This window comes from Kuraishia capsulata, genomic scaffold, assembly GCF_000576695.1.
Source record: "Kuraishia capsulata CBS 1993 genomic scaffold, Kuraishia_capsulata_scaffold_6, whole genome shotgun sequence".
Lineage (NCBI taxonomy): Eukaryota > Fungi > Ascomycota > Pichiomycetes > Pichiales > Pichiaceae > Kuraishia > Kuraishia capsulata.
Genome location: NW_019172955.1, coordinates 783,556 through 808,942, shown reverse-complemented (window position 1 = coordinate 808,942; position 25,387 = coordinate 783,556). Strand labels below are relative to the sequence as shown.

At 45.0% G+C, this 25,387-nt stretch overlaps 19 protein-coding genes across 19 annotated transcripts, besides 1 other annotated feature; 10 read left to right on the top strand and 9 right to left on the bottom strand.

Moving 5' to 3' along the window:
• Positions 1 to 13: 13 nt before the first annotated feature.
• Positions 14 to 1,033, bottom strand: KUCA_T00005178001 (uncharacterized protein; the record flags this gene model as incomplete). Its single annotated transcript, XM_022606336.1, has 1 exon — positions 14 to 1,033. One exon carries the CDS (start codon positions 1,031 to 1,033, stop codon positions 14 to 16), a length of 1,020 nt encoding a protein of 339 aa, XP_022461179.1.
• Positions 1,034 to 1,463: 430 nt separating this feature from the next.
• Positions 1,464 to 1,688, top strand: KUCA_T00005177001 (uncharacterized protein; the record flags this gene model as incomplete). Its single annotated transcript, XM_022606335.1, has 1 exon — positions 1,464 to 1,688. One exon carries the CDS (start codon positions 1,464 to 1,466, stop codon positions 1,686 to 1,688), a length of 225 nt encoding a protein of 74 aa, XP_022461178.1.
• Positions 1,689 to 2,122: 434 nt separating this feature from the next.
• Positions 2,123 to 2,629, top strand: KUCA_T00005176001 (uncharacterized protein; the record flags this gene model as incomplete). Its single annotated transcript, XM_022606334.1, has 1 exon — positions 2,123 to 2,629. The coding sequence occupies one exon, from the start codon at positions 2,123 to 2,125 to the stop codon at positions 2,627 to 2,629; it is 507 nt and encodes a 168-aa protein (XP_022461177.1).
• A 252-nt stretch (positions 2,630 to 2,881) lies between these two features.
• On the bottom strand, positions 2,882 to 4,576 carry KUCA_T00005175001 (uncharacterized protein; the record flags this gene model as incomplete). The annotated part of the gene is made up of 1 exon (XM_022606333.1): positions 2,882 to 4,576. One exon carries the CDS (start codon positions 4,574 to 4,576, stop codon positions 2,882 to 2,884), a length of 1,695 nt encoding a protein of 564 aa, XP_022461176.1.
• Positions 4,577 to 4,682: 106 nt separating this feature from the next.
• KUCA_T00005174001 (uncharacterized protein) lies at positions 4,683 to 5,189 on the bottom strand (the record flags this gene model as incomplete). The annotated part of the gene is made up of 1 exon (XM_022606332.1): positions 4,683 to 5,189. One exon carries the CDS (start codon positions 5,187 to 5,189, stop codon positions 4,683 to 4,685), a length of 507 nt encoding a protein of 168 aa, XP_022461175.1.
• A 123-nt stretch (positions 5,190 to 5,312) lies between these two features.
• Positions 5,313 to 7,052, bottom strand: KUCA_T00005173001 (uncharacterized protein; the record flags this gene model as incomplete). The annotated part of the gene is made up of 1 exon (XM_022606331.1): positions 5,313 to 7,052. The coding sequence occupies one exon, from the start codon at positions 7,050 to 7,052 to the stop codon at positions 5,313 to 5,315; it is 1,740 nt and encodes a 579-aa protein (XP_022461174.1).
• Positions 7,053 to 7,563: 511 nt separating this feature from the next.
• Positions 7,564 to 9,090, top strand: KUCA_T00005172001 (uncharacterized protein; the record flags this gene model as incomplete). The annotated part of the gene is made up of 1 exon (XM_022606330.1): positions 7,564 to 9,090. The coding sequence occupies one exon, from the start codon at positions 7,564 to 7,566 to the stop codon at positions 9,088 to 9,090; it is 1,527 nt and encodes a 508-aa protein (XP_022461173.1).
• Positions 9,091 to 9,408: 318 nt separating this feature from the next.
• KUCA_T00005171001 (uncharacterized protein) lies at positions 9,409 to 10,993 on the top strand (the record flags this gene model as incomplete). Its single annotated transcript, XM_022606328.1, has 2 exons — positions 9,409 to 9,439; positions 9,678 to 10,993. The coding sequence occupies 2 exons, from the start codon at positions 9,409 to 9,411 to the stop codon at positions 10,991 to 10,993; spliced, it is 1,347 nt and encodes a 448-aa protein (XP_022461172.1).
• A 4-nt stretch (positions 10,994 to 10,997) lies between these two features.
• Positions 10,998 to 11,939, top strand: KUCA_T00005170001 (uncharacterized protein; the record flags this gene model as incomplete). Its single annotated transcript, XM_022606327.1, has 4 exons — positions 10,998 to 11,122; positions 11,384 to 11,396; positions 11,535 to 11,631; positions 11,683 to 11,939. 4 exons carry the CDS (start codon positions 10,998 to 11,000, stop codon positions 11,937 to 11,939), a joined length of 492 nt encoding a protein of 163 aa, XP_022461171.1.
• Positions 11,940 to 12,357: 418 nt separating this feature from the next.
• Positions 12,358 to 12,417: a sequence feature (Short protein (KUCA_T00005169001, CDK29182.1) was converted to a misc_feature.).
• A 90-nt stretch (positions 12,418 to 12,507) lies between these two features.
• Positions 12,508 to 13,065, top strand: KUCA_T00005168001 (uncharacterized protein; the record flags this gene model as incomplete). The annotated part of the gene is made up of 2 exons (XM_022606326.1): positions 12,508 to 12,580; positions 12,638 to 13,065. The coding sequence occupies 2 exons, from the start codon at positions 12,508 to 12,510 to the stop codon at positions 13,063 to 13,065; spliced, it is 501 nt and encodes a 166-aa protein (XP_022461170.1).
• A 455-nt stretch (positions 13,066 to 13,520) lies between these two features.
• On the top strand, positions 13,521 to 13,940 carry KUCA_T00005167001 (uncharacterized protein; the record flags this gene model as incomplete). Its single annotated transcript, XM_022606325.1, has 1 exon — positions 13,521 to 13,940. One exon carries the CDS (start codon positions 13,521 to 13,523, stop codon positions 13,938 to 13,940), a length of 420 nt encoding a protein of 139 aa, XP_022461169.1.
• Positions 13,941 to 14,165: 225 nt separating this feature from the next.
• On the top strand, positions 14,166 to 15,299 carry KUCA_T00005166001 (uncharacterized protein; the record flags this gene model as incomplete). Its single annotated transcript, XM_022606324.1, has 1 exon — positions 14,166 to 15,299. The coding sequence occupies one exon, from the start codon at positions 14,166 to 14,168 to the stop codon at positions 15,297 to 15,299; it is 1,134 nt and encodes a 377-aa protein (XP_022461168.1).
• A 78-nt stretch (positions 15,300 to 15,377) lies between these two features.
• On the bottom strand, positions 15,378 to 15,980 carry KUCA_T00005165001 (uncharacterized protein; the record flags this gene model as incomplete). The annotated part of the gene is made up of 1 exon (XM_022606323.1): positions 15,378 to 15,980. One exon carries the CDS (start codon positions 15,978 to 15,980, stop codon positions 15,378 to 15,380), a length of 603 nt encoding a protein of 200 aa, XP_022461167.1.
• Positions 15,981 to 16,208: 228 nt separating this feature from the next.
• Positions 16,209 to 17,942, top strand: KUCA_T00005164001 (uncharacterized protein; the record flags this gene model as incomplete). Its single annotated transcript, XM_022606322.1, has 1 exon — positions 16,209 to 17,942. One exon carries the CDS (start codon positions 16,209 to 16,211, stop codon positions 17,940 to 17,942), a length of 1,734 nt encoding a protein of 577 aa, XP_022461166.1.
• Positions 17,943 to 18,213: 271 nt separating this feature from the next.
• KUCA_T00005163001 (uncharacterized protein) lies at positions 18,214 to 18,876 on the bottom strand (the record flags this gene model as incomplete). Its single annotated transcript, XM_022606321.1, has 1 exon — positions 18,214 to 18,876. One exon carries the CDS (start codon positions 18,874 to 18,876, stop codon positions 18,214 to 18,216), a length of 663 nt encoding a protein of 220 aa, XP_022461165.1.
• A 772-nt stretch (positions 18,877 to 19,648) lies between these two features.
• KUCA_T00005162001 (uncharacterized protein) lies at positions 19,649 to 20,989 on the bottom strand (the record flags this gene model as incomplete). Its single annotated transcript, XM_022606320.1, has 1 exon — positions 19,649 to 20,989. The coding sequence occupies one exon, from the start codon at positions 20,987 to 20,989 to the stop codon at positions 19,649 to 19,651; it is 1,341 nt and encodes a 446-aa protein (XP_022461164.1).
• Positions 20,990 to 21,298: 309 nt separating this feature from the next.
• KUCA_T00005161001 (uncharacterized protein) lies at positions 21,299 to 22,333 on the bottom strand (the record flags this gene model as incomplete). The annotated part of the gene is made up of 1 exon (XM_022606319.1): positions 21,299 to 22,333. One exon carries the CDS (start codon positions 22,331 to 22,333, stop codon positions 21,299 to 21,301), a length of 1,035 nt encoding a protein of 344 aa, XP_022461163.1.
• Positions 22,334 to 22,560: 227 nt separating this feature from the next.
• Positions 22,561 to 23,841, top strand: KUCA_T00005160001 (uncharacterized protein; the record flags this gene model as incomplete). The annotated part of the gene is made up of 1 exon (XM_022606317.1): positions 22,561 to 23,841. One exon carries the CDS (start codon positions 22,561 to 22,563, stop codon positions 23,839 to 23,841), a length of 1,281 nt encoding a protein of 426 aa, XP_022461162.1.
• Positions 23,842 to 24,184: 343 nt separating this feature from the next.
• On the bottom strand, positions 24,185 to 25,030 carry KUCA_T00005159001 (uncharacterized protein; the record flags this gene model as incomplete). The annotated part of the gene is made up of 1 exon (XM_022606316.1): positions 24,185 to 25,030. One exon carries the CDS (start codon positions 25,028 to 25,030, stop codon positions 24,185 to 24,187), a length of 846 nt encoding a protein of 281 aa, XP_022461161.1.
• Between the last annotated feature and the right edge of the window lie 357 nt (positions 25,031 to 25,387).

Sequence of the window (25,387 nt, the reverse complement as noted above, 5' to 3'; positions counted from 1 at the left end):
CACCAAACCCTCTTCAAATCAGTCTGGGCCTATACCGCGATCTGAACCCATTGAAGTTGCCCAACGTCTTTGTAGCGAATATTCCTCGCTGCAGTCTGCGCCAGGCCTCGTCGACGTGGTGAGGCTGTATTGGTTTGGCGGCCTCTTCAGGCTCGTCAAACAGGTAATGCCTTTGCCGTTTCTTTGACTCCTGTATAATTCCGTTCTTGGTCTCCAGCTGGGCTCGCTGTAGTTCTTTCACCTTGAGTGCCTCTTCCGTAAGAGAGCACACTATCTCAAACGTGAGAAATCCCAGAATATCTATCACATCGTCATGAGGCCTGGAGTCTACCAGACTCGAAAGCCCACACCAATCTTTGAATCTCTTGGCCTTGCGGAATGTGAAGCTGGCCTGTCTGCACTCAGACCAATGAACGTACTCTTTCTTCGTCATGTTCTTCGTTCTGTCGTCGTTTGCTTTCAATCTCTTTAGACCAGCAATAGCAGCCTCTCTCTCACCATCATCAAGATTATTGTCATCCTTGCCATCGTCAAGAGGCTGTTCGCTAAACATGAACTGTAGTTCCCAGGGCAATCTGATCTTGGACTTCTTCTGCTTGGCTAGCATCTTATTGTCAATTGCTCCACTCGAAGTCCCGGCAACGTTCGCTCCAGCAGAGTCATCTATCAGGTCATTTCCGGTTCCGATATCACCACTTTCCTGATCCCGGGCATTCTTACGAACATCTTTCCAGCTCAAGTAAGTACGCAATCTGTTGACCTTCGCCTTATCGTGACGAATAAGGAAGATCACGTCCTCGGGCGCAATCGACTTGACACCTCTCAGAGACGAAGTTTTTGTACACTGCGTTATTATCTCTATGACTTGTTCCCTCACAATATCCTCAATCAGGGATGTAGTGATTTCTGGTGGGTCGTTGGATTCACCACTCACAAACATCATCTGCTGAATTTCTATGCGGTACCTATATTTTCCTTTTTCCTTGTCCCGCTGACCATTTTGAGTCTCGGGTTTTTCCTTGAGGTCGCTCATCAGACAAATCGAAGTTGGATACGCTCAGAAGTCTAGGATGTATGTTTAGTGTGAAGCGTGGATACGCACTGGTTACTACTCCAGGTTGTAGTCTCCAATCTGGTGCCCGGGCACTTTTTGACAGAACTTGGAATCGGTCACGTGATACATTCTGGATACGGCTGGGGTGTTTACCGTGGACTCTCTTGTTTGTTCTTTCTTTGGTTGATCGTTATATATATCAACCTCACTTACTGAACATGGGTGTGAGTATATGTACTTTCGTGTTTCGCATTTGGCGTGTTTCTTGCGACTTTTTCTAACGCATCAGATCGGAAAACTAGTACACTATTCCTTGGACCTTGTTCTTATCTCCCTCATACTGGCGAGCATAAAGAAGAACACGGGTTTCGAGTAAGTGAGAGAAAAAATTTGTGGAAAGTGGATCTAAATGCCCATGACTAACCGATCTAGACTGAATATCACTGGTTCCACTGATGAGAGCGGTTATGGCTCGTCTGTTTTAAAGTTTCTTCACTTCGGGGAAGGGCTATACAATTCACTACTGTCGTTTGCCAAAACCAGCAGTTATTTTAAGAGGCCTTCGCTGAGAACGAGAGGAGACATTAAGGATCGGGTAAGAAACGATGTCGGTGATCTAATCGACCGTGTTTAGGTGGAAAGTTTGTTATGTGCCTCTTTTTATTGTGGTTTCTTGGTGGGTCCTTTGGTGTTTCATGTGGCTTCTATACGTTTTGCCAGTTTAATTCTACGTTGTTTTTCTAGCCGTCTTGTCATTAGGGAGAGCGTGATCTTGCATTTACGGTTGCGTAATTGCATGTAACATCCACACGCTTTCTCCATCAGTTCAAGACGTAGATAGAGCCGTAAGTGGTATTGGATATTTCAATCCAGCAGCCCCAACTTCCCCAATCTGAAGATCAGTTTCCGAAAATGTTACAAACTGGGCTATAAGGCAGGGGAAAACATCGCCATAAATTACATACTTCAATATAGACAAGACTATAAAGGTCAAAGGGGAACTGGATGTCCCGCGTCAACCGTTTATGGTTTAAGACTCACCTCTTTTAATTCCTCTCGGCTGGCTTTATGTTTGCCTCCTTGGCCTCCTCTATAGGTTCTTCTTCTGGAATCAGAGCGTCTGAGCTCTCAAGCAACTCGGCCAACTCCCCAGATTGGCTCATGGACATCACGATATCGCATCCTCCAACAAACTCATTGTCCACATACAACTGTGGGATCGTTGGCCATTGTGAATATTCTTTAATTCCGTTTCTGAGTTCTGGGTCCTCCAGAACGTTGTATGCGGCAAACTTCATAGGATCAACACCTTGTTGGCCCAGGACCTGGATGGTGGCTCTGGAGAATCCACACTGTGGGGCTTCTGGAGTACCCTTCATGAACAGAACAACTTTCGCAGAGTGGACTGCCTGGTCGATGGCATTTTTGGTCTCTTCAGATAAGAATCTGGCCAGTAGTGGCTTTTTCCAGGCCGTAGCCAAGGCTGGACGGGTCTGGGGAAACTTCGTTAGTAAGCCAGACAAGCTATTGGTTGGTTTTGGGTTCCAAGCTGTGGACAACCAAACCCCGCTCTGAAACTCAGAAATAAATCAAAACTTACGGCTCTTGCACCGTTCAAAAATGCACGGGAAAACATTATTTCCAAAGTTGATGCAACGGGAATGTTTAAGGTCAACCCACCATTAGAAACAAACACCTTGAGTTCGGGAAGAAGTCTGGCTCTGCCAATGGCGACCGGTTCAGTTCTTCCAAGTCACGTGCAGCTCGGGTCTACCTTTTTATGCAATTTATCTCGTTTATTACATAGTTTCTAGATGAGTATTGGTGTTAGTACATAGGTTGTTTGCAATCGTAAGGAGTTTTCTCTAAAACTTCCTCGATGGTCCATCTGGGCTTGATACCCTTCTCATAGTCGCCGGGGTTCTTTCCTCCACCGCCCACTCCAGTGCTGAACTTGAGGAACAGTCTCTCTCCGATCTCGTCAGAAGCCCGCAGGATGTAGTCTATGTCTTCCTTCTTCAAAGCGGCAGAAACACAGTAACGGACTCTTGAAGTGGCAAGGTCTGTGGCAGGGTAACCAGTAACGACAACTGCCACCTTCTTCTCCAACATCATTCTGCTGAAGGCCGGCATCCTTGGTGGAAGGTACGTTAGTAGAGGAACCACTGGAGAATCGTCAGCACCATACACGATGAACCCTAGTCTCTTCAATCCGAGCCTGAGATATCTTGAGTTGAAAGCAATTCTTTGGAGTCTCTCCTTTCCCTCGTTGCCATTCAAGTCACCATTGATAATTCCGATCGAGGTGATGATTTGCTCCAGAACAGCCGGTGGAGTCGACTCACCGTATGTGTTTGTGGTGATATCAACTCTCAGTCTGTCAATGATCTCCTGACTAGCAGCCACGTAACCACCAGTAGCACCAAATGACTTCGTCAGCGTGCCCATCAGCAGATCAACTTTGGAAGGATCCACGTTGAAATAATCACAGACACCTTTACCGTTAGGTCCCAGAGCACCAATTGAATGCGCTTCATCAACGAAAAGATAGAACTTGTACTTCTCCCTGAGCTCCACCAGTGCTGGCAAGTTGCACAGGTTACCCTCCATCGAGTAAAGCCCTTCAACAGCAACCAGGATCTTCCGCCATGGTCTATGAGTCTTAGGTTGGCCCTGGGAAATGGCGTTTTTGAGGATTTTCTCGAGTTTGTCCATATCGTTGTGGGGAAACACCTTCACCGTGGCACCTGCAAGTCTCACACCGAATCTGATGGACCCGTGGTTCAACGAATCGGAGATCACGAGACATTTCGAGTTCACCAAAGACGTAAACAGACTGGCATTGGTTCCATACCCCATGGAAAACACTAAGGAATCGTCTTTTCCCAGGAAATCAGCAACGACCCTCTCGCACTTGGCATGGAGGTCTGTAGATCCACCCGTAAGTCTTGGGCCACATGACGAGACTCCGTACTCGTCTATGGCACGGGCTGAATTGTCAGTGCAGGTTCCCACAGATTGGGCAAATCCAAGATAGTTATATGAACTAAGGTTCAAGCACGGAGTGGACGTTCCATCGTATTCAAACGTCGTGTTGTAATCCGGAGACGTTCTGTTGAACAGTTTGATGAACCTTCCAGGTGCTCCGTGGCATGGACGTGCGAAACAATCGTCCAGTCTCTTCTTCAAACGACGAGGGTAGAAACTCTCAAAGTTGGAGTACCATGGGGCATATCCGTCTTTCTCCATAACTGCTTCAAATTCCTCAGGCACAAAAATTTTGCCGAAGTAATCTCTCACATGGCCAATGATAATAAGAATAAGGTAATTCAGATATGTTGCGATCAACACGTAATATGGAGGTTCGTCAGCTACCGGCTCTGGCAGAGGCTCCTTCGAATTGAACTGAGACACGTACAACCAGTCAGGAGAAGACAAGGATCCAAACTCCTGCTCTGCTTTCTCCTCCGCGGATAATGTGCTTATGGGTGCATCTGGTATCTTGCTGGTAACGACGGGCATGGTTTGTATGATGTAATGATTCTAGTATGTGGAATGTTGCAAAGTATGGACGAAAAAAAAATCCGGATCTCCTGGGTTTCTTTGATTAAAATTCTTCAATGTTTGCTTAATGAGAGTGAACGCGTCGTGCAAATGTCTGTGGATAACCTGCTCCTATAACTTGGAGTCTGTTGCTTGTTGACCCTAGTGAATGCCGTGTGGACACCGCGTAAACTCCGTGTGGATAGAGAGTTTCAAATGAGTACCAAGTGAAATCCGGTATATACAGGCAAAGGCCAAACTCTTGTGCAAAAAAAAAACCAACGCAGTGCAAATACTCGCTTGTTGGTATACTCGGCAAAGAAGCGTGGTCTCGTGCTGTTTCTGATCCCCACTCGGGACCCGGCTCCTCGGAAGACGTGTACCCAACAAATTCGATGCGGCGTAGAAGTGAAAAATATATTAAAGGTGAGTATAAAGCGGAAACAAAGGGAAAAAAGATTAGTCTGTTTCCGTAGAACCATGCCTGTAGGTTTGTTGGTATTATTAATTTGGACAGAGCCATGTTTTTTGATCTTTGGGTGACCACTTGGGTTGTAGGTGTGGAATCCTTGAATGTCTGGAGTTCAATCATTGAAAAGACATCCTAGGCACTTGAGTTGTGATATGGATTGATTCTCTTGGAGCATCTGGAACGAAGATTGATAGCCCGAAGGTTGGAATTGCAACCATAATTTCTCCTTTTAATTGGAGACCTCTAAATCATCTCCCCCTTACAATCGTAAGGGGTTTTTTCGAGAACCTCCTCAATAGACCATCTGGGCTTGATACCCTTCTTATAGTCACCAGGATTTCTCTCTCCACCAGCCATTCCACTGCTGTACTTGATCTGCAATATCTTACTAATATCGTCGCATGCCTTCAAGATATAATCAATGTCCTCTTTCATCAAAGATGAAGATAAGCAGAATCTCACTCTCGCAGTAAGAAGATCGGTTGCTGGATAGCAGGTAACCACTATGGCGATGTTTCTTTCATACATCATTCTGCTGATGGCGGGCATTTTAGCTGGAAGATACAGCAACAAGGGGATGACCGGGGAATCATCAGCTCCATATACAATGAAACCGAGTCTTTTCAATCCTAGTCTGAGATACCTGGAGTTAAATGCGATTCTTTGCAAACGCTCCTGGCCTTCGTTTCCGTTGAGATCCCCATTAATAATTCCCAAGGAAGTGATGATCTGTTCCAAAACAGCTGGTGCTGGCGTCTCTCCATACGCGTTCGTCAGTATATCCTTCCTTAAATACTGTATAATGTCTTTGTTGGCAGCAACATAACCACCAGTGGCGCCAAAGGATTTGGTAAAGGTCCCCATCAACAGATCCACTCGTGAAGGGTCCACGTCGAAATAGTCGCATACACCTTTACCGTGGGGTCCCAAAGCACCGATGGAGTGGGCTTCATCCACAAACAAGTAGAACTTGTACTTATCACGCAATTCCACCAGCTCGGGTAGATTGCAAAGATCACCCTCCATGGAAAAGAGACCCTCGACGGCAACTAAAATTTTCTTCCATGGCCTATGGGTTTTGGGTTGGCCCTGTGCTATCGCATCTTTCAATATTTTCTCGAGTTTTTTGATATCATTGTGAGGAAAGATTTTAACAGCAGCACCCGAAAGTCTGACACCAAATCTGGTGGATGCATGATTCAAAGAGTCGGAGATCACGAGACATTTAGAATTCACCAGAGAAGAGAATAGAAACGCGTTAGTACCATAGCCCATTGCAAACACCATTGCATCCTCCTTCCCCACAAATTCAGCAACCACTTTCTCACATTTGAGGTGTAAATCAGAAGTTCCAATCACGAGTCTGGGCCCACAGGCAGAAACACCGCGTTGTTCCAGAGCCTCCACGGCGTTATCCGTGCAAATTCCAGAAGATTGGCCAAAGCCTAAATAATTGTAAGAGCTCAGATTCAAACAATCTGTCGTGGTGCCATCATAATAAAACGAATGGTTGTAATCAGGTGAAAATCTGTTGTAACAGGTGACGTATCTGCCAGGTGCCCCGTGGGTCTTGCGAGCAAAACAATCGTCCAGTCTAACCTTCATGCGACGAGTGTAGAAACTCTCCAATCTCGAATACCACGGAGCATACCCATTCTTCTCCATGAGAGGCTCGAATTGCTTGGGCATGAAAATGCGACCAAAAAAGTCTTTGATATGGCCAATGATGATCAGAATCAGGAAACTCAGATAGGTTGCGATGAGGATGTAGTATGGAGGCTCATCAACAACAGGTTTTGGCAACGGCCGACCAGGAGTGTGCTTCGATACACAAAGCCATTCCTTCGAGGTGAGAGACCCAAACTCGCGCTCCTCCTTGTTTTCGGTGAGATGTGCGTCCGTGGGGAAGTCTGGCACTTTGTTAGACATGGAGGCGTAGTCAATTGGGCCTGACCTAGGCATGTGCATCATCATGGACATCATGCCGCGGAATACCAATATCGGTGTTTCAGAGCCTTCGGATAAAGAGGCAACAGAGACAAATGTCACGGTAGAATAAACAACACGGAAGGTGTGGGGGTTTTAAGTTTCTTCGATCCGTAAGCGTGTTAGAATTTGTTGTGCGCCAACCAAAGAGGCTGAGGGTTTGCAGCTTGCTGGCTCGGATCGGTGGGTTGGAAGATTGCGGCCACATAAACAAGAATTGGGGAGTTTCGAGTCATCTCGGAAGTGTTGCATTGGAATCATGAAGCCGAAACCTGTTTCAATCAAGGAAAAGGTCGAACGGAATGCTGATTTTGATTCCTTTCAGGATTGATTAGGTAGTGGCTGAATCAATCTTTTACTCTGCCTCGAGACTACTTCCCAAAACGGAACTAACCTTGAAGGGCATCTATCAATGAGAGAAACACAGTGGAGCATAGCGGAGATAAGATCAGGAGTCATACCCTGCTTTGGAAAGAACCTCCATAGAATTTGAGTTTTCTTCGACAATATGTCTCTCATTACTTTTGCTGAGGCCCTCTTTACCAGGGGAAGTAGTAGATCGGCTGACTTTGTATTTTCCAAGCCTCTGTCGCTGACTCTACGCGCCTCTGAAAGATGGGCAGTCATAGGAACTTCAAAGACTGACTTTCTGAAGGCTGTCAGTGGTGGGTTTCTAGTTTCACCTCCGAGGGCTAAACACCTCAATTGGGCCAAACTTGGTGATCCGAATGGCGCTTTTGAGCATCTGCACTTCAGGGACAAGAATACTGCCGGGTCTGGATTCACTCACATGAGTGCTAGATACGAGTTTTTCAAAGATGTGGAGGTCGACGAAAGACTCGAAAATTTCATCTCTAGAGTCCCGTATCCGAGGACTGATTCCATGGACTGGGAAAAGCTGGACTTTTTGCTGGAGAAATTGCGCTTAGAGCATTTGAAAGGGAAGTTTGTGAATGCCCTGAGTAATGGTCAATTCAGGCGGGCCAAAATCGCCAGATCTGCTTATGTGGACCCTAGGGTCTGGTTACTGGACGATGTGTTTCTGGGACTTGATCCTTCTGCTACCGAGACTGTTTCTTCGTTTTTGGCTGATTATACCAAGAAAAGGCCTGAGAGCCTGTTGATTTTGGGTCAGAGGGTTCAGGATGAGATCCCGGATTGGATCACCAACATTGCTTTGGTGGATAAGTCGGGACTAATCAAGGCAGGCACTAGAAATGACCTTATTGATGAAGCAGTTGAGATTAGAGAGCAACACCACCGCAATCAGCAGCTTTTGAAGAAAGAAAGCTCGAAATTTCAGCCCCTGGTCAAACCCCCAAGTTCTCCACAAGATTCTGTGACCCTCATCAAGTTTGATAATGTATCTGTCAAATATGGTGAAAAGTCGGTTCTGAATAAACTCAAATGGGAGGTGAAAGACGGCGAGAAATGGCACATTAAAGGAAAGAATGGTTCTGGAAAAACCACCATGTTGGCACTGATCACCTTGGACCATCCCCAATCCTGGAATCTCAGCATCGAGTTCCTGGGAATACCCAGAGCAACAGGGTCTACGAACTTCTTCAAAACTAATAAAGTTATTGGAATTACCTCACCTGAATTGCACTCAATATTCCCTCAATCCTTTACTCTCTACGATACTCTCGCGTCTGGCTTTTCAGAGGGCTTTATCCGAGTGCCTGCTGACCAGACCCCGGAGATGAAATCTCAGATCGAGGCCTACCTGAAACACTTTGGACTATGGGATAAGAGGGACCAATTATTCAGAGATTTCAGCATCTCAGACCAAAAATTGGCGCTTTTTCTCCGTGCCATAGTAAAACAACCCAAAGTGCTCATTCTGGACGAGGCCCTGAGTGCCATGGATGACGATACAATCAGCAAGTGCAAAGGACTCATGGAAAACTGGAGCCATGGGTGTGTCCTTTGCGTTGGGCATATTTCAGAGGAGGTATTGCCATGTGACAAGTACATTGAACTGATCAACGCTCCTGAAGGAGTGTTTGAGATCGGAAGCACGTCGAAGCAGTAAATGCTCCTGCTAAAGCAGCACTCTACTACACCAACAGATGCCCACGAAGGGGCCCCACTTTTGAGCTTTCCACTGGAGTGGAAGTTATGAATAATGATCAATAATCAGGATGATTCTTTTCAACATATTTGTAATATTGGTGTAGAAATTGGCCATTACGAATAGTCTCTAGTTATGAGGTTCATATAGTGCGGCTCATATTTGGTTTTGCCACGCCATTGCTGAAGCAGCTCTGTGTCAATTTGCTGGTCCGCGCGCCCACACCAACTTCATAACAGTGCACAACCGTTCACCTCTTGTTGAATTGCTAGGTTGAAGATGGATGAAAACTACGACGTAATTGTTCTTGGTAAGTCTATTTGCCCACGTGATTTGTTTTGCCTGTTTTTTGGGAGGCTCTGGGGTGTCAGTCTACATGGCGCCCGCACTGGGGCTAATGACAGATAAGGGGCACACCTTAATTCTGTTCACAACAAAAAAACCATTTTACTAACAATTCCCCTAGGAACTGGTATGTTTTATGCAAATTTCTTGAGAAGCAACAAGCTTTCAATTTTCTTACAAAATTACACTACTAACGTTTCAAGGTTTAACTGAATGTGTTCTCTCCGGATTGCTCTCCGTTGACGGTAAGAAGGTCTTGCACATTGACAAACAGTCGTTCTACGGAGGAGAGAGTGCTTCCCTGAATTTAACCCAACTGTATGAAAAATTCAAGCCAAACAAGACGTTTGATCCTTCTCTAGGAAAGGATAGAGATTGGTGTGTTGATTTGATTCCTAAGTTCCTTATGGCCAACGGTGAGCTCACCAACATCTTGGTCCACACCGAAGTCACCAGATACATAGAGTTCAAGCAGATCTCTGGATCTTACGTTTACCGTGATGGAAGGATCTCTAAGGTTCCAGCAACCCAAATGGAAGCGGTTTCTTCTTCTCTTATGGGGTTCTTTGAGAAGAGAAGAATGAGAAACTTCTTGGAATTCATCGCCAACTACAAGGAGGACGATGTTTCGACTCAACACGGAATAGACCTGGACAAGAACACTATGGCAGAGATATACTATAAGTACGGGTTGGAGTCGGGAACCAAGGACTTCATCGGTCATGCCATGGCGTTGTGGTCTACAGATGACTACCTGGAACAACCTGCTAGGGAGACCTACGAAAGAATTGTGTTGTATGTTGGTTCTGTCGCCAGGTACGGTAAGTCTCCATATATCTATCCTCTTTATGGACTGGGTGAGTTGCCTCAGGGTTTTGCCCGGTTGTCGGCTATCTACGGTGGTACCTACATGTTGGACACTCCAATCGATGAGGTGCTTTACGAAGAAGTTGATGGAGTCAAGAAGTTTGCTGGTGTCAAGACGAAAGAGGGAACTGCAAAGGCACCTATTGTGATTGCGGACCCAACGTATTTCCCAGAGAAGGTCAAACCTTTGGGTCAAAGGGTCATCCGGGCAATGTGTATTCTTGATCACCCAATTCCAGGTACTCATGATCTGGACTCTCTTCAAATCATCATTCCCCAGAAGCAGGTGGGTCGCAAGAATGACATTTACATCGCTGTGATTTCGAGTGCCCACAATGTGTGTGCCAAGGGTTACTACCTGGCCATCATATCCACTATCGTCGAGACAGACAGACCCCACGTGGAGCTGGAGCCTGCTTTCAAAATCATCGGAAAGACCGTGGATGTGTTGATGGGTATTGCAGAGTTGTATGAGCCTCTTGAAGACGGTTCCAAGGATGGAATCTTTCTTTCCAAGTCCTACGACCCATCGTCCCATTTCGAGACAACTACTGATGACGTTAAGGATATCTACAAGCGTGTCACTGGTCACGACCTCGTGTTGAAGAAGAGGGCTACCGCCGAAGAGGAGGCCGAATTAGCTGGTTTATAGTTTGATGAGGTTGAAAGCAAGCTTGAATATGAGTTTCAAATTAAGTTTAAACGGCAGGGTCTGTGGAATATCCCAACATTTTGGTATTTTTTGGGAAAATCTCGCAGAATCCAAGAAATCTGTAGAAATGTGGAAGCCTTAAATACTCACACTAGTTAATAGAAACAATTTCATCAAATAATATTTGCTTGGGAAACTGTATAAGCTTCTTCCAGTTTGCTATCGCTCTATTCACTCTTATCTCTTTATCTCCTCTGAAATTGAGTCAAGCCGCACAATCGTGCGATCTCCAATCTCATCTGGATCTGACGTTTCTTTGATAGCATTATCCACAGTTTCTCCTTCCACGTATGTGCAACAATTGCTCTGATAACTTGCTAATAATCCGAGGTCCCTTACAATGGTATGTGAATATTTGAAATGTGTTATTTGGTATTTCATGTGAGGTATGGTGGGGATGGTCATGGGATTAGAGACCACCCCCCTAGCTTGACTCTTTCATGTGCTGTCCAATCTTACACCACAACTAACACTCCCACAGAGCAGCACATTATATTCATTTAACGACGAAACTCTCAGCAAGCTGCGCAAGTTTCGTTTCGCCAGCGCTAGAGCGTCTACGATGCAGGCCCTTGTTTGTGAGTGCAATTCTTAGCTACGAACTTGGATTCATTCTAACCATTGAGTAGATCAAATCGACAAGAAAACATACGAGATCAAGACCGATGACGAGATAATCACGTCTCTGGAAGAACTGGTGGAAGAGATCCCAGATAATACTCCAAGATACATCGTTCTGTCGTATCCTATAAAGACCAAGGACGGCTTGACCAAGTCTCCTTTGCTTTTGATCTACTACAGGCCCCAGACGTCTACACAGGACATGAAGATGCTTTATGCTGGAGCCGTGGAGTTGATACGTGAAAAAGCAGGAGTTTCGAAGTGAGTATCCAATGCTATCGGTTGGCAGATTACATGCACTGGTTGGATCAACACGCCAATCCATTGTGCCACCAGACCTATACTAACACCCAACCAGGTTCATCGAGATAGACGACGAGGATGACTTTGCTGATATTCCAAACCAAGTTCTGTGATAAATGAAGAATGTTAGGTTTGTATAGCTCAATACGGACTAGATTACATAAGGCTTTGTTTAATATAGATTAGAGCACGACCTCAAGTCTACGTGCTCCACCCAATAATCGTGCCACAACCAAACGGGTTTATAACCCTCACTCATACCACGTGATCAATATCCCAAATTTTTTCAACACCCTTTCAAGAATTCATGCTCCACCTCAGTACTAGACCTCTTTTCATCTCACAACACCAGTTCATATTATACAAAACAACTTACAAAAATGGGTCGTATGCACAGCAAGGTGTGTAATATAGCAATGCTCGAAATTGATACAGAATGAATTAGAAATTAGGGTCGTTGCGGTGGTCTTGTCGATGCTGAAAAGTTGATCTTTTGGGTGGTGACTGGTTTACGGGAACGTATCGTCTCCATGATTCAAGAAGGATACAACTACGGCTTTCTGGCGAGACTCTTCAGCTGCACGATACCAATTTATTCCGATTGTATTGGTTAAGTCTAATTTTTGAATGTTTACTAACACTAGCTCCATCAGGGTAAAGGTATTTCCTCGTCCGCCATTCCATACTCTAGAAGTACTCCAGCTTGGTTCAAGCTCTCCGAGGAGGCTGTTATCGAGCAGGCCCTCAAGTACGCCAAGAAGGGTTTGACCCCATCGCAAATCGGTGTCATTCTGAGAGATGCCCACGGAGTCTCCCAGACCAGATTCATCACCGGTAACAAGATCCTGCGTATCTTGAAGGCCAACGGTTTGGCCCCAGAGATCCCAGAGGACCTTTACTGTTTGATCAAGAAGGCTGTCTCTGTCAGAAAGCACTTGGAGAGAAACAGAAAGGACAAGGACTCCAAGTTCAGACTGATTTTGATCGAGTCCAGAATCCACAGATTGGCCCGTTACTACAGAACCGTGTCTGTCTTGCCTCCTAACTGGAAGTACGAGTCTGCCACTGCTTCTGCTTTGGTTAACTAGGTTGTATATTTTATGCGATTCAAAGATTAAAATAATGGAAACGAATGGTGTAGTGAAGCCAGTATTAATTGGTGCTGAAGTAATGTTCACTAACTTGTGTTAGAATTGGCTGGCACTCTCAGTTAGTACTGGCTCGTATGTAAGCTTGAGCACTATCGTCAACTAGAAACACTGTTAGTCAGGCTATCGATCACTGCTTTTTACCCAAAAGTGCTATCAATGCTGCCATTTCAACTGGCTTGTTTGTTCAAAATTTGAGAGGTGTTAGCGATGTGTTTTTCGATCGTCTTTGCATCCTTATGCACCTCCGCTCTATCACACCGTCTCGCTCCCATTATTCCTCATTCCGATAGTCAATTGGCTCAAAAACATCGTAGTCCTCGTCCTTGAGGGCAAATAACACCACATCGTTGTCCTCGAGCGAAAAGCTGCTCAAAGTCTCCTTTTCGTCTGTTATGTCCTCGATGGCACCTTCGTGGATATTGGACTTGTCCTTTGGAACTGCCAACTTCACGTCTTTTGGCTGTATAACCAAGCCTTTCACCTGGGATTCTGCTGGAATCTCTCCCTTTATCTCGGCAGTTTCTTCTGCGTCACTATCATCAGATCCAGTGGCAAATGACGGTTTGGGAATGGGTATATCAACATCGTCACCTCCCAGATCCTCGTCGTCCATTATTTCCGGAACGGCATCCACCACCAATCCACCTGTACCATTAACCATCTCACACAACTCCTTTTTGAGTTGCAAAACCGTTGCATCACTGGCTATCGACACGAAGATCGTGTATGTCTTTCTCTTGAGACGGAGAGTAAGAGGGATCTTGCTCGCTTTCTTAGGTGGCTGTGGAATTGGGCCGCGGGCCTTTAGTTAGTTTTAAATCCAACCAATCATAAATTCACATCAAGAAATAACTTACCATCGTCAATGAACGCGTCAACAAAACTTGTTAGCACAAAATCCGCAATATTAACGCGTAGCTGGGCTGATAAGTGAATTTGGCAAGAGCTTCGTTGCTCATCTCATCACCTTCCCTAAGTGAAACTTTTTGGCCCTCAAGTGGCCCAAATGATATGGCTTAAATATTCATGTCATCAAAATGGTGTTGCAGTTTTATGAATTAAAATGTCACAAGGATTCTATTCTCAGCATCTACAGATCGTTATTACGAGCATCTATTCATATAAACGAGATATGCCCCAAGGTGGAACAGCTGCAGTGTATCAGCAAGGTGCGAGAAGAGTTCCGCCGGTTTTCGAAGGATAAAAGCTCTTGGCGAACACGAAAGAGGCTCATAGACGCGGGGATCATAGATCGCGAGCTTCTGGGCGCGTTTGAACAATCTCGTGATGTTTCTGAATACGTGAACACCAAACTGTCTGAAGTGCTGTATCATCAACCACCACCACCCCCACCGCGCAAATTACACGATAATCACCAAGAGCCCGAGGATTGGGAAGAGGCCCGAAAAAGACACCAGAAAACAAAACTAGCAGGTTACGTGGTGTGCCAGATGAAGAAAGACCAGAGCAAACACATTCTTTCACACAAGTCGAAACTGGACAGAAAGTGGATGGATCAAGTGTACACCTCGCGAGCTTTATTTGCTAGGGCCAACACAAGATTAGGCAGAGTCAAACGAGCAGTGAATAGACCTTTCAGATTCATTTACAAGGGTGTACACACAGCGAGAGGAAGGATCTTATTTGCGAAGACCCCGTGGGGTAAGCTTCTTTATCATGATACCAGGAACTTCATCGCCTTCAGAAGACACTACGAGCGATTGATAGCTGAAAAGCCTCAGATGGAGCAATATAGTGCAGAATATGAAGAAATGTATTCATTTGAGGCTAATTGGGAAGGTTTGCTGAAAACGAGTCTTGGACCACATTACGTATCTGAAGAAAGCCTCATGGGAGTTGAACCTTCAAACAGTGTTTCTTGGCCAGAGACCCTTCCTCGGTACAGGGCAGAAGTTGAGCGTTTGACTCAATATCACAACATGCGAATGTCCGAGCATAACCGGAAACAATTGCTTTACACCTCTAAAATCCTTCCCGACTACAAGGGCCAACTACAGGCCAAAGCCCGCCTCCTAAGAAGAATCATGAATACCACGAAAGACCGCAAAATCGGTCCTTATACAGATATGGCCGGGGAAAGCTTGAGCAAGCTACTTAATGATAATTATATGAAGTCCGGGACCAAATTACCGGCCCTGAATATTGAATGAACCAATGGTTATATGCACCTTTTTCTTTGAACCAGTGAGCCTAGTAATGCACCATCTTGAACAGTAACCGCCATCTCTTTATAACTCAGAAGCATCATGTTCTTTAATCTTGATATCATTATGATCAACCCCTGATTGCTGAGTTACACTCAAACGCAGTTCATCAAGCGATTGCTGTAGCGTATCCATCGAGTTTCTAGGAACACGATCGCTGTTATCCAAGACGTCTTCCAGCAGGAAAGTGTAATATTGGTCTTTTGGATTCACGTCCAAGTTCACCACATCTGTCCTGGCCCATATCGCTTCCGGCGAAAGTTGTTTTTTGTAGAACTCCGAGCCCTGGTAATGTTGCTGGGTGCAGTAGCTGGTCTTATATGCACCAGGCAGCTTCAACTTAGCGACCAACGGGTTCTTCTGCACTTTATGGTAGATTTTCTGTGGATCGACAACTCCACAGAGAGGATAGCCACAATGGTGATTTATCACGCGCTCCTGCACCAATTGCTCATAAGTATCGGTGGAAAAAAGACTCGATAGAGCACGCAGGACTTCCCGCTCGCAGGATCCCTCCATCAGAAGCTCGATCAGCTTATAACTGAGGTTGCTGGCATCACCAGGAGATAACATCGGCTGAGATTTGTAAGGAGTGATCACGGCATCGACATCTTGAAGGGTGATCATTTTCAGGCGAATATTTTGACGTTTGTGACATTGACAAATACTATACAAGGATCAATTACCATTAAGCAAGCTTTTTGAAATTTGGCACGAGCCTCATCGCGCTTATTAGGTAGTGTCCAAAAACGGAAAATGCGATATGATGCTCATACTCAATCTGCATCAGGATACTTGTTGTGGTTGATTGATTTCGTATCTAATCACCAATTGATCTTTTCGGTTGATTTTTTGATGGAAGAAAGAAGAACATCATCAGCTGCTAGGAGCAGGTCGCATTCAACACCCAATGGAAATGCTAGTCAACATAACTCGTTCAGTTTGTGGAGGTATCTACTGGTGGAACTGAACGTGCCTCACATTCTGAACAATGGCGTTCAGTCTAAACCCGTCACCGTGGAAGAAGATTCTGGGGCCATTCAAGTTAATGAGTTGTTGAACTTTGCAAAAGTGCCAATATGGCTGGAAAAGTTCATGGCATTTGGGTTATTGTACAGTCTCAATGAGTTCCTGACCCTGCTCACACTGACACCTTTGCGAGTGCTGATACACGGTCTCTCTGTAATGAGATTTCAATTTAAAATGAAAACCACAGATCTTTCGTCTTCAGGATGGCGATACTCATATTTGAAAAGGGATACGCTATGGGTGCTCTTGGTAGGCGCCAGTCTGTTCACGCTGAACAGTCTCGATACGTCCAAGATCTACCACAACATCCGTGCAGGCACGGCCATGAAGCTCTATCTCATGGTGGGAGTGCTGGAGGTTGCTGATAAGCTGCTTTCTGCGCTTGGTCAGGATTTAATGAAGTTGCTGTTCAGAATGAGAATCTCCAAGACCAAGAGGAAGGAGAAGTCGGAGGAGCTGTGTGTGGTGATCGATTTTTATCGTCTTTTGGAGCTATCTGGTGTTTTTGGTCTATGCATCGCATACCTGTGTCTTCATTGCCATATTTTTGTTTACCAGATCATGGCCCTGAACGTTGCCATTAACTCCTACTCCAACGCTCTTCTGACCCTCATCCTGTCCAACCAGTTTTCAGAGCTGAAGAGTACCGTTTTCAAGAAGGCCGAAAGAGAGGGCCTGTTCCAGATTAGTTGCGCTGATCTGACCGAAAGATTTCAATTGTTGGTTGAGTTATTCATTATTATCTCGAGGAATCTTTTCCAACTATACAGCACCGGGTCTGTGGGCAATCTCTTCAACACGGGTCTCAAGCCCAACTCATGGGTTTCGCAATTAACGTTTTCTCCTTCTCTCAACAACTGGATTGGTGTTTTGATGGGCCCCACATTCATTGTGATTGGATCTGAGGTATTGGTTGACTGGCTCAAACACCTGTACATCACCAAGTTTAACCGCATTCAGCCCAAAATATACGGCAAATACCTCACGGTTCTTTCTTCCGATTACATGTCTAGCCATCGTCTTGACATAAATGGCGAGAATCCTGATCTAGGGTCAACCGATGTGACTCTGACGCGAAGAACCGGACTGCCATTGGCTACAGTGGTGGTGGTTTTCACCAAGATGACCGTTTTTCCATGGGTGAAGAGTCTGGTTTTGACCCATGATAGCGATGGCTCTTGGGAGATAAGCTTGCAGGGTCTTTTTCTGGTGGTTTTTGGGTTTTTGGTAGTATTGTTCCTGAGGCTAACCCTTTCGCTTGTGCTGTTGAGGTGGGCCAACAGAACTGTCAAGCGGTCTCTAGCTCGGTCGAGGGCTTCCGGCCAATCGTCCGTGATTCAGGCCCTTGGTGATTACATGCCGGGACCACCCAATACTTCGCTGGTGGAGCTGGACCAGGATGCAAGATCTCAGCTTTATGATGCGGACGAGAAGATTCCTCCTTCGCTGGAAGAACTGAGGAGAGCGAAGCTGATCAAAAGAACCTCAGGCAGGTTTGATACCGAGGACAAGTTGGATGGGGTTATGAGGTATGAGATGGCCGATAAAAGGATATGGTGAGAAGTCATTGATATTTGGACTGATATGAGATCTGCAAACTTAGTGTTGGGTCGGTTTTTTGGTGTAAATTTATGGCGATATCATTGATTTCATAGTGAGTTTTATTATAATCGTGAACTGTTTTTGGAAAATGCTGGACATCACATTGCTATCGTAAACAAAATGCAAACTGAGTTGAAGTCATTTTGTCCAACATTGCTCCTGTGAAGCATAAATCACATTATTATAAAAATTGTTTATTTAGTCTATCCAACAACGTCTAGGATAGATATCATTGGTTGCCTTGGTAAATGGAGCACTGATAAAGTATCACCAAGTCTAAAAGCAAAGACCCTACATAGCCAACCAGCCACGAAGAGTATATTAGCATATAGTGCTTTCCAGTACTCTGACTCAAAATACAAGCCACTGACACAACGCTCTCCAAACATTTCAAAAGAACAAACATGCGTGATATTCCCTCGCACGACTTCCTTTTATTATTGAGTTGAATCTGGGAACATCTCGATCCTATGTATGATGCGGCAGAACACCAGCCAAAAATCTGTGCTCGAGTGCCAAACCTCAGGCGATGATCAGAGTAGAAAGGAGCGTCACTTCGTGCTCCCCAGGCGTAAATACGAATCAGATCGATAACATTGAAGAGCATTAGCAAACCTGCCGTCACTATACTAATTTGGATGTAGCATTGGGTGGCCACAATAATGCGCAGTACCTTTCGGGTTATGCTAGAGTCCACTGAGTTATCGACATCCTTCTCGTTGTCACTATCATCGTCTTCGTCGCTCGTATCAGGGTCACTCAGGTCATCTGATTGGAGTAATTGGATCCGACCCTGGTTTTGTTTCTGGCGGTTGCGATAGAACATAATTTGAAAGAGCAAAGCTGCGTCATGCGTGGTGTACTGAATGGCCTGAAATATCATGAACGCCATCAAGCCTTGAAACAAGGCTCCCAGTACGTAGAGAACATCACCCAAGAGCCTAAGTACAACATAGAACAACGAAAGACCTTCTGTGCTTTTCCGATTGTGGTTCAGACTGATCTGGGGTGCCCAAAGAGCTCCGCAGAGTGTGTTTTGGAAACAACTGGAGAATGATGGTGTTAGTGGACAACGGTGCTCAAAACTAAAATAACATACCCAATCAATCAGAAGAGACCCATTCTTTCTAAAATAAGTCAAAGAGTTATATCCTAAATTTAGATTTACAATCTATCTATTCTATAATCCACTTGAAACTGTGATTATCTTATACCCCTTCAAATTCCTCAGCCTTCACAGCAGTCATTTTTGATCCTTTGCTGCACGCCAATGCATTAAAATAATACCTCAAGCAGTTCAGATGCAGTACTCATCCTTGGCTGCATGCTTGCATAATTTCTATTGTTCAATTATAAAAAGAACATCCACTACTGTTGTTATTTGCCTGAGCATTAGTTGGGTACTTTTCAGGTTTTGTTTCGGATTATGGGATCAGTTTGCAATTCCAATCAAGGCATAAAGGTGAGAAATCGAGATTTCAGCAGAGTAGAGGCTAAATCACAAGGACTGATGAAAAATATAGCTATGATGATAAACACCAATTGGCTGATAGCCGTCAGAGATACGGGAAAAATTCAATCATTTAGTTTTCATTCTACAAAATAGGTCTGTTTCGTCAGACAGCTCCAATTCGTAAGTTTTTTAGTATCTTTTGTCATGCTCGTTATAGGTGTAGATTACCGATGTCGAGCTTTTCGTGCTTGAAAACACGCGAGCCACCAGCACCACTATATTCACCTGCAATTTGACCCTCCCCTCTCAACTGGTAATAATAACACACCAGGCCTTCCAGACCAACAGGACCTCTGGCGTGGATTTTGTTGGTGGAAATGCCAACCTCGGTTCCAAATCCGTATCTGAACCCATCAGCAAATCTGGTGGAACAGTTGTGGTACACTCCTGCAGAATCCACTCCCTTGAGGAAAATATCTGCATTCTCCTGATTATCCGTGATGATAGCATCTGTGTGCTTCGACGAATGGGCGTTGATATGAACAACAGCATCTTGAACAGAAGAAACAGCCTTGACAGCAAGATCTAGCGATAGGAATTCTTTGCTGAAATCTGACTCCGTTGCCTCCACGAACTGGCCAGGAGTGGCTTCCAGAAGCTCAGCTGGAATCTGCTTTAACAACTCTGGAACAACATGAAGTGTGATTCCAGCACCTATCAGTGACTTGATGATCTCAGCAAAGCCTTCGGAGGCCACAACTCTAGAGTTAATCAACGCAGTTTCCACGGCATTGCATCCTGCAGGGTAGTTTGTTTTGGCATCAACTATGATTTTTGAGGCCATTTCGATGTTGGCGTACTCATCAACGTATATCGAGCATATTCCGTCGGCATGGCCCAGAACAGGGATCTTGGTGTTGGCCTTGATGTTTCTCACCAGCTCGTTAGAACCTCTTGGAATAACCAGGTCAATGTACCTGTCCTGGCTCAAAAGATCACTCACTTCACCCCTAGTCGAAATCAACTGAATTGCATCCTTGGGTACCTTGGTGTCATCCTGAAGAATCTTGTTGATGATCTTGGCCATTGCCTGGAACGTGTGGAGACTCTCCTTACCGCCCTTCAGTATCGCAGCATTTCCCGATTTTATGGCCAGAGCAGTGATATTAGCAATTACTTCTGGTCTTGACTCAAAGATTATGAGCAAAACTCCGACCGGACACGTCAATCTGTATAGGTTTAGCCCGTCGTCTAGCTTGGTGGCTAAAGTGACTTTATTGAGTGGGTCCTCCAGGTTGGAAACATCCAAAATACCTTCACACATCGAATCAAATTTGTCATTCTTGGACAAGTCAAGTCTCTTGATCAACGAGGACGATAGATTCTGCGAGGTTGCCGCCTCCATGTCGAGTCTGTTTGCTTCTAGAATCTCGGTCTTGTTCTTCAAGAGACCCTCCTTGACCTTCAGCAAAGCCAGTGACCTCTGCTCGTCAGAGAGCGTCTTCAACACAGTGCTTGCCAAGTGGGCACTTCTAGCGATTTGTTCAGCCATGTTGAAAAATAAGAGCTTGGAGCCTAGTTACAATCGGAGTTGTTATGAGTGTGATATCGGCCGGAAATTTCTTTCGCATGATGCATTGATGGTCGTGTCGCACCAGGTGCGGCGGTGCTCGTGACTCACTCCAAGTAGGAGCTTCGGTATGGGTTAAGACATGATTTAGATTACAATTTGACATATGGTAAAAAGCTTGGCTTCATTGATAATCCGATTTGTGACGAGGGCTCCAATTGGACTGCGGACTGACATACAATCCGGCCTACAACCCGAACGGTTTAGCTGAATTCCCGCTCTTTCTCGGTCTCACCTATAAAGCTTGCTCACCACCTCATAAGTTTTCTTAATGTCCTCTGGCCGGGTCCGACAACACCCACCAATAAACCTGGCTCCATGCTTTACCCAGGCTTGTGCAAACAGCGAAAGCGATTTTCCAGACTTGACAGTTTCTCCCTGAGTCCACAGTTTGGTGATTCCGTCGTAGATCTCGCCTGAGTTGGGATATGCTATGAGGGACATGTTTTTGAGATGCTTGGACTTAGCAATTGAAGCCTTGATATATTCAAGTGCCTCATCTGCTACCATAAGATCGCAACAGTTCACTCCAAATGCAACTAAGTAATCGGCCCAAAGGTGTTCTGAGGAGTCCAAAAACTCAACCACCTCAGCCAAATCAGTCCCGTCAGCCAGATGACTGCTATCCCGAACACTCAGACTAAGGAAATAAGAGGCTCCCTCTATCTTCAACTCCTTTACCATCTCGTCAAATTGGGCTACCAGAATCTTGATCTCCGGCAAATGTGGAATCGTTTCCATTGCTACCAAATCCAAATCCGCACTCTCTAGTTGTACCTTCAGCCTATCGTAGTGGTAGTCCCTGATTCTCTGCTCAGATACGGTCCCGTACTCACCCGTAAACTCCGCTCCATTTGCGAGATATGCACCGTATGGTCCTACAGAGCCGGAAATTAGGGGCTCAATGGGACGATTACCAACTTTTGTTTTGCTTAGGAACCTATCCTTGGCATTTTTCGCTAGCTTGATCGTTCCTTTGAACACCTCTATGCACTCTTCCTGGGTTTTCGTATTGCCTGATTCCAGCATTGCCCAAGTGCTCAGCTGATAAGAATTGGTAATTAAGATGTCTGCACCACTTTCTAGATATTCCAGATGTATATCCTCCACCATTTGAGGGGAATCAAAGTAACATATTCCACCCCACAACTTGTTAGCGACCTTAGCACCTCTCAGCTCGAGCTCTGTTCCCATAGCGCCATCCAAAATGAGTGGTGAAGGTGCAATGCGATCAAGAAGATCTTTAATATTAACACTGTTTCTCATGTTTTAGGTAATATAACCTGTTGTGAATTCTAAAGAGATCTCCACCGCACCGATCGGCCCATTTTGTGGGGCAGTTTATCAGTGGCGGAGGATGTGGCGAGACTCAAGTTAGAAATTGGTAAATGGACTACCTATCACGATCAGATGTCTAGAGCTTTATTACGATAAGAGCCACATGGATATCACTCAATATTCGACTAAAACACCAATTCCTTTGTGTATCCTTTATGACTCCCGAATTTCTCCCTTCTGACACTGGTGAGACCAATAAGGTTGCTGCGATTGACCTATATATTGATAACTACCTCGTTTCCACGGTAGGCTCTCCAAGACAATGCATTGAACTAGCCAACCGAGACGTGTTCAACCACAAGTGTCCTTCGCAGAACACATTTCTGTGGACTCAGATATACCACTGGCTATTGGATCAGTATGGATTAACCGGTTTGCAGGATGAAGAGCTGGGCTCTGAATTGATCCGTATCGGGATTAGGTACCTGTACAAGGTGAGGCTAGATAAGGTGTTTGAAGAGACGGTTTTGATCGGTCCTTTCGAAGGTATAATCGACATTTTTGCACAACTTACAATCAGATATCCAAATGATATGGCTTATGAGTCGTTTAGGCAAATTTGCACCCGTTTCGAGAAACCTGTGCTGAATAAGGTGGTTGTGAAGACCATGGAAGTGTTTCATGCGACTGAAAACTGGCGATTTGCGTTCGATTTGGCAAACAAAGGTCCCATAACAGAAATATCGAATCGGATCTCGATTGAGGGCGCGACAGAGTATTTTTACTGGGCTTCAGTGTGTTGTTTCAACGCTTTGGAGTTTGAGACTGCTCGCCTCCAGTTGAGGAGTTTGATGACTCTACTTTCGCTTGTTGACTCTGTGCGAACTGAATGGGATCTTTTTGGATTAATGATGGTGAATGATATGCTTAATGACGATAACCTGGCCATGGAAAGTGCCATAACCAGACGGCTGGAGAACTCTGTGGATGACGAATGGGTGGACGGATTATCTCAATCATTTGCTGACTTCAATATTCCGGCCATGCTACAAGCTGTGAGTGGAAAATTCCGCCTAGGCAGTCACCAGCCTGAAGAAAGCTACCGTAAAGCAGTTTTCGGACTTAAAAGCGATGTTTTTTCGAGCGTGGTAAACCAAGCCAGATTGAATAAGATACTGTGTGCCATATCCCGTCATAGTCGGATGAAAGTCGAGGATATTGAAAAGAAATACGATTTGCATGTATCAACATTGGAGAAATACGGATTTCTAGAACTTCCAAACACCGCCACACTTCTGAAGAAATATAGCCATGATTGGGAGTTAATTGATGAGGGTAGCGGAGCTGAAATGGTTAGAAAGGCTGGTGATACTAGTGTTGATCTGAGACGAGCTATCGAAGTACTGAGGAAGCAAAACGGAGATCTTGTCGAGTCAATTGATGGACTGCAAACAAGACCGTTGGTGTTGAAGAAGGTGGATGTTTATGAAGAATGAAGAGGAATTTTTTTTGGAGGGTTTAGCAGGTCTGAACAGTTGAAACAGGGTAGTTTGACTGCATAATACATACTGACTGCATGGACAAATGATTCATTCCAATCAAACAAATGGGCTTAACAATTGAACCAAAAACCTGCAAATTGTTGGTCATGTGATAAAGCAATACCTCTTTGAGGTGGTGTACAAAAAGGCGAAAAATAAATAATTCTGCTAGTGGTCCTGGTAAGACTGTACAGCACTCTTTTCATAGAATACCTTGGCTATAACGGCACTTTATATGATGAATTTTTGCGGTCCCATTATATAGTCTAATCCATATAATAGTCTTCCAAATGAATTTCTATACCGCACAATATCCTCCGTCCACCTTGATATCCGATCCAGTTGTGTAGGTCGAAGCATCACTAGCCAGGTACAGATATGCACCAGCCAATTCCTGGGGTAAGCCCTCACGTCCCATAGGAATAATAGGCCACCAATGTGCACGCGTCTCCAGAGGAATACTTTTGGTCATTTCGGTTTTAATGTATCCAGGAGAAACAGTATTGACACGAGCGAATCCAGCCCACTCAATAGCAAAGGATTTCATCAGATGCAAAACTGCAGCCTTGGCTGCATTGTAAGGCGATTGCATTTGGGGGAAGTTCACGATATGGCCGGACATGGAAGCAGTCGCGATGAAAGACCCATAGCCCTGTTTCTTGAACACTTCTCCAACCGACTTGGCACAGTAGTATACGGCATCGACATCCAGCGACCAGATTTTGCGCCATTCGCGTTGACCTTCGTCGTCCGACATCCCCAGAATTTCACCCTTTGACCAGGCCACACCTGCATTTGCCACAAACACATCTATACGGCCGAAATCCTCAACCTGCTTGTTGATGGTCTTGTGCACCTCGGAGAAATCGTCGATAGGACATTTGTACGCACGCACAGTGACGCCGTACTTGCTTGAAAGAGATGCAGCAAGTTCATCTGCGGGAGTTGAGTTGTACCACAGGGCAATATCAGCACCTGCTTGAGCAAAAGATTCAGCAATGGCATAGCCAATTCCTTGAGACGAGCCTGTGATTGAAGCCACCTTTCCCTTCAAGGAAAATAATTCCAGAATATTTGGCTTCAAGACCGGATCTTTGGTAGGCAGTTCGCCGACATCCACGATGATGCTCTTGACATTTGACATATTAATCCGGAGGGTTGCGTTTGTAGAGGGATCGACAGATGAACAACAAGACAACTATAAGACACAGTCACACTGGTGATTGTGGTTGTTTATAAACAGAGATGTTTTTGAAACAGTTAGATCAAGAAAACAAAAAACTGAGATCGTAGAACAGATTGAAACTTTGGGTTTAGAATAGCAAAGAAGCCCATGGCCTTAAGTAAAGGGGCCGGGGCCATCGGAGGGTTTCCTGATTAGGAAATGTACCCAGCGGACTGTCCGATTGCGCTACGGCAAAGTTACGCAAAACACAACTAAGTATTATCGGTACTGGGCAACAAAAAATGTTTGAAACGTATGAAAACAGTCAAACTAGTC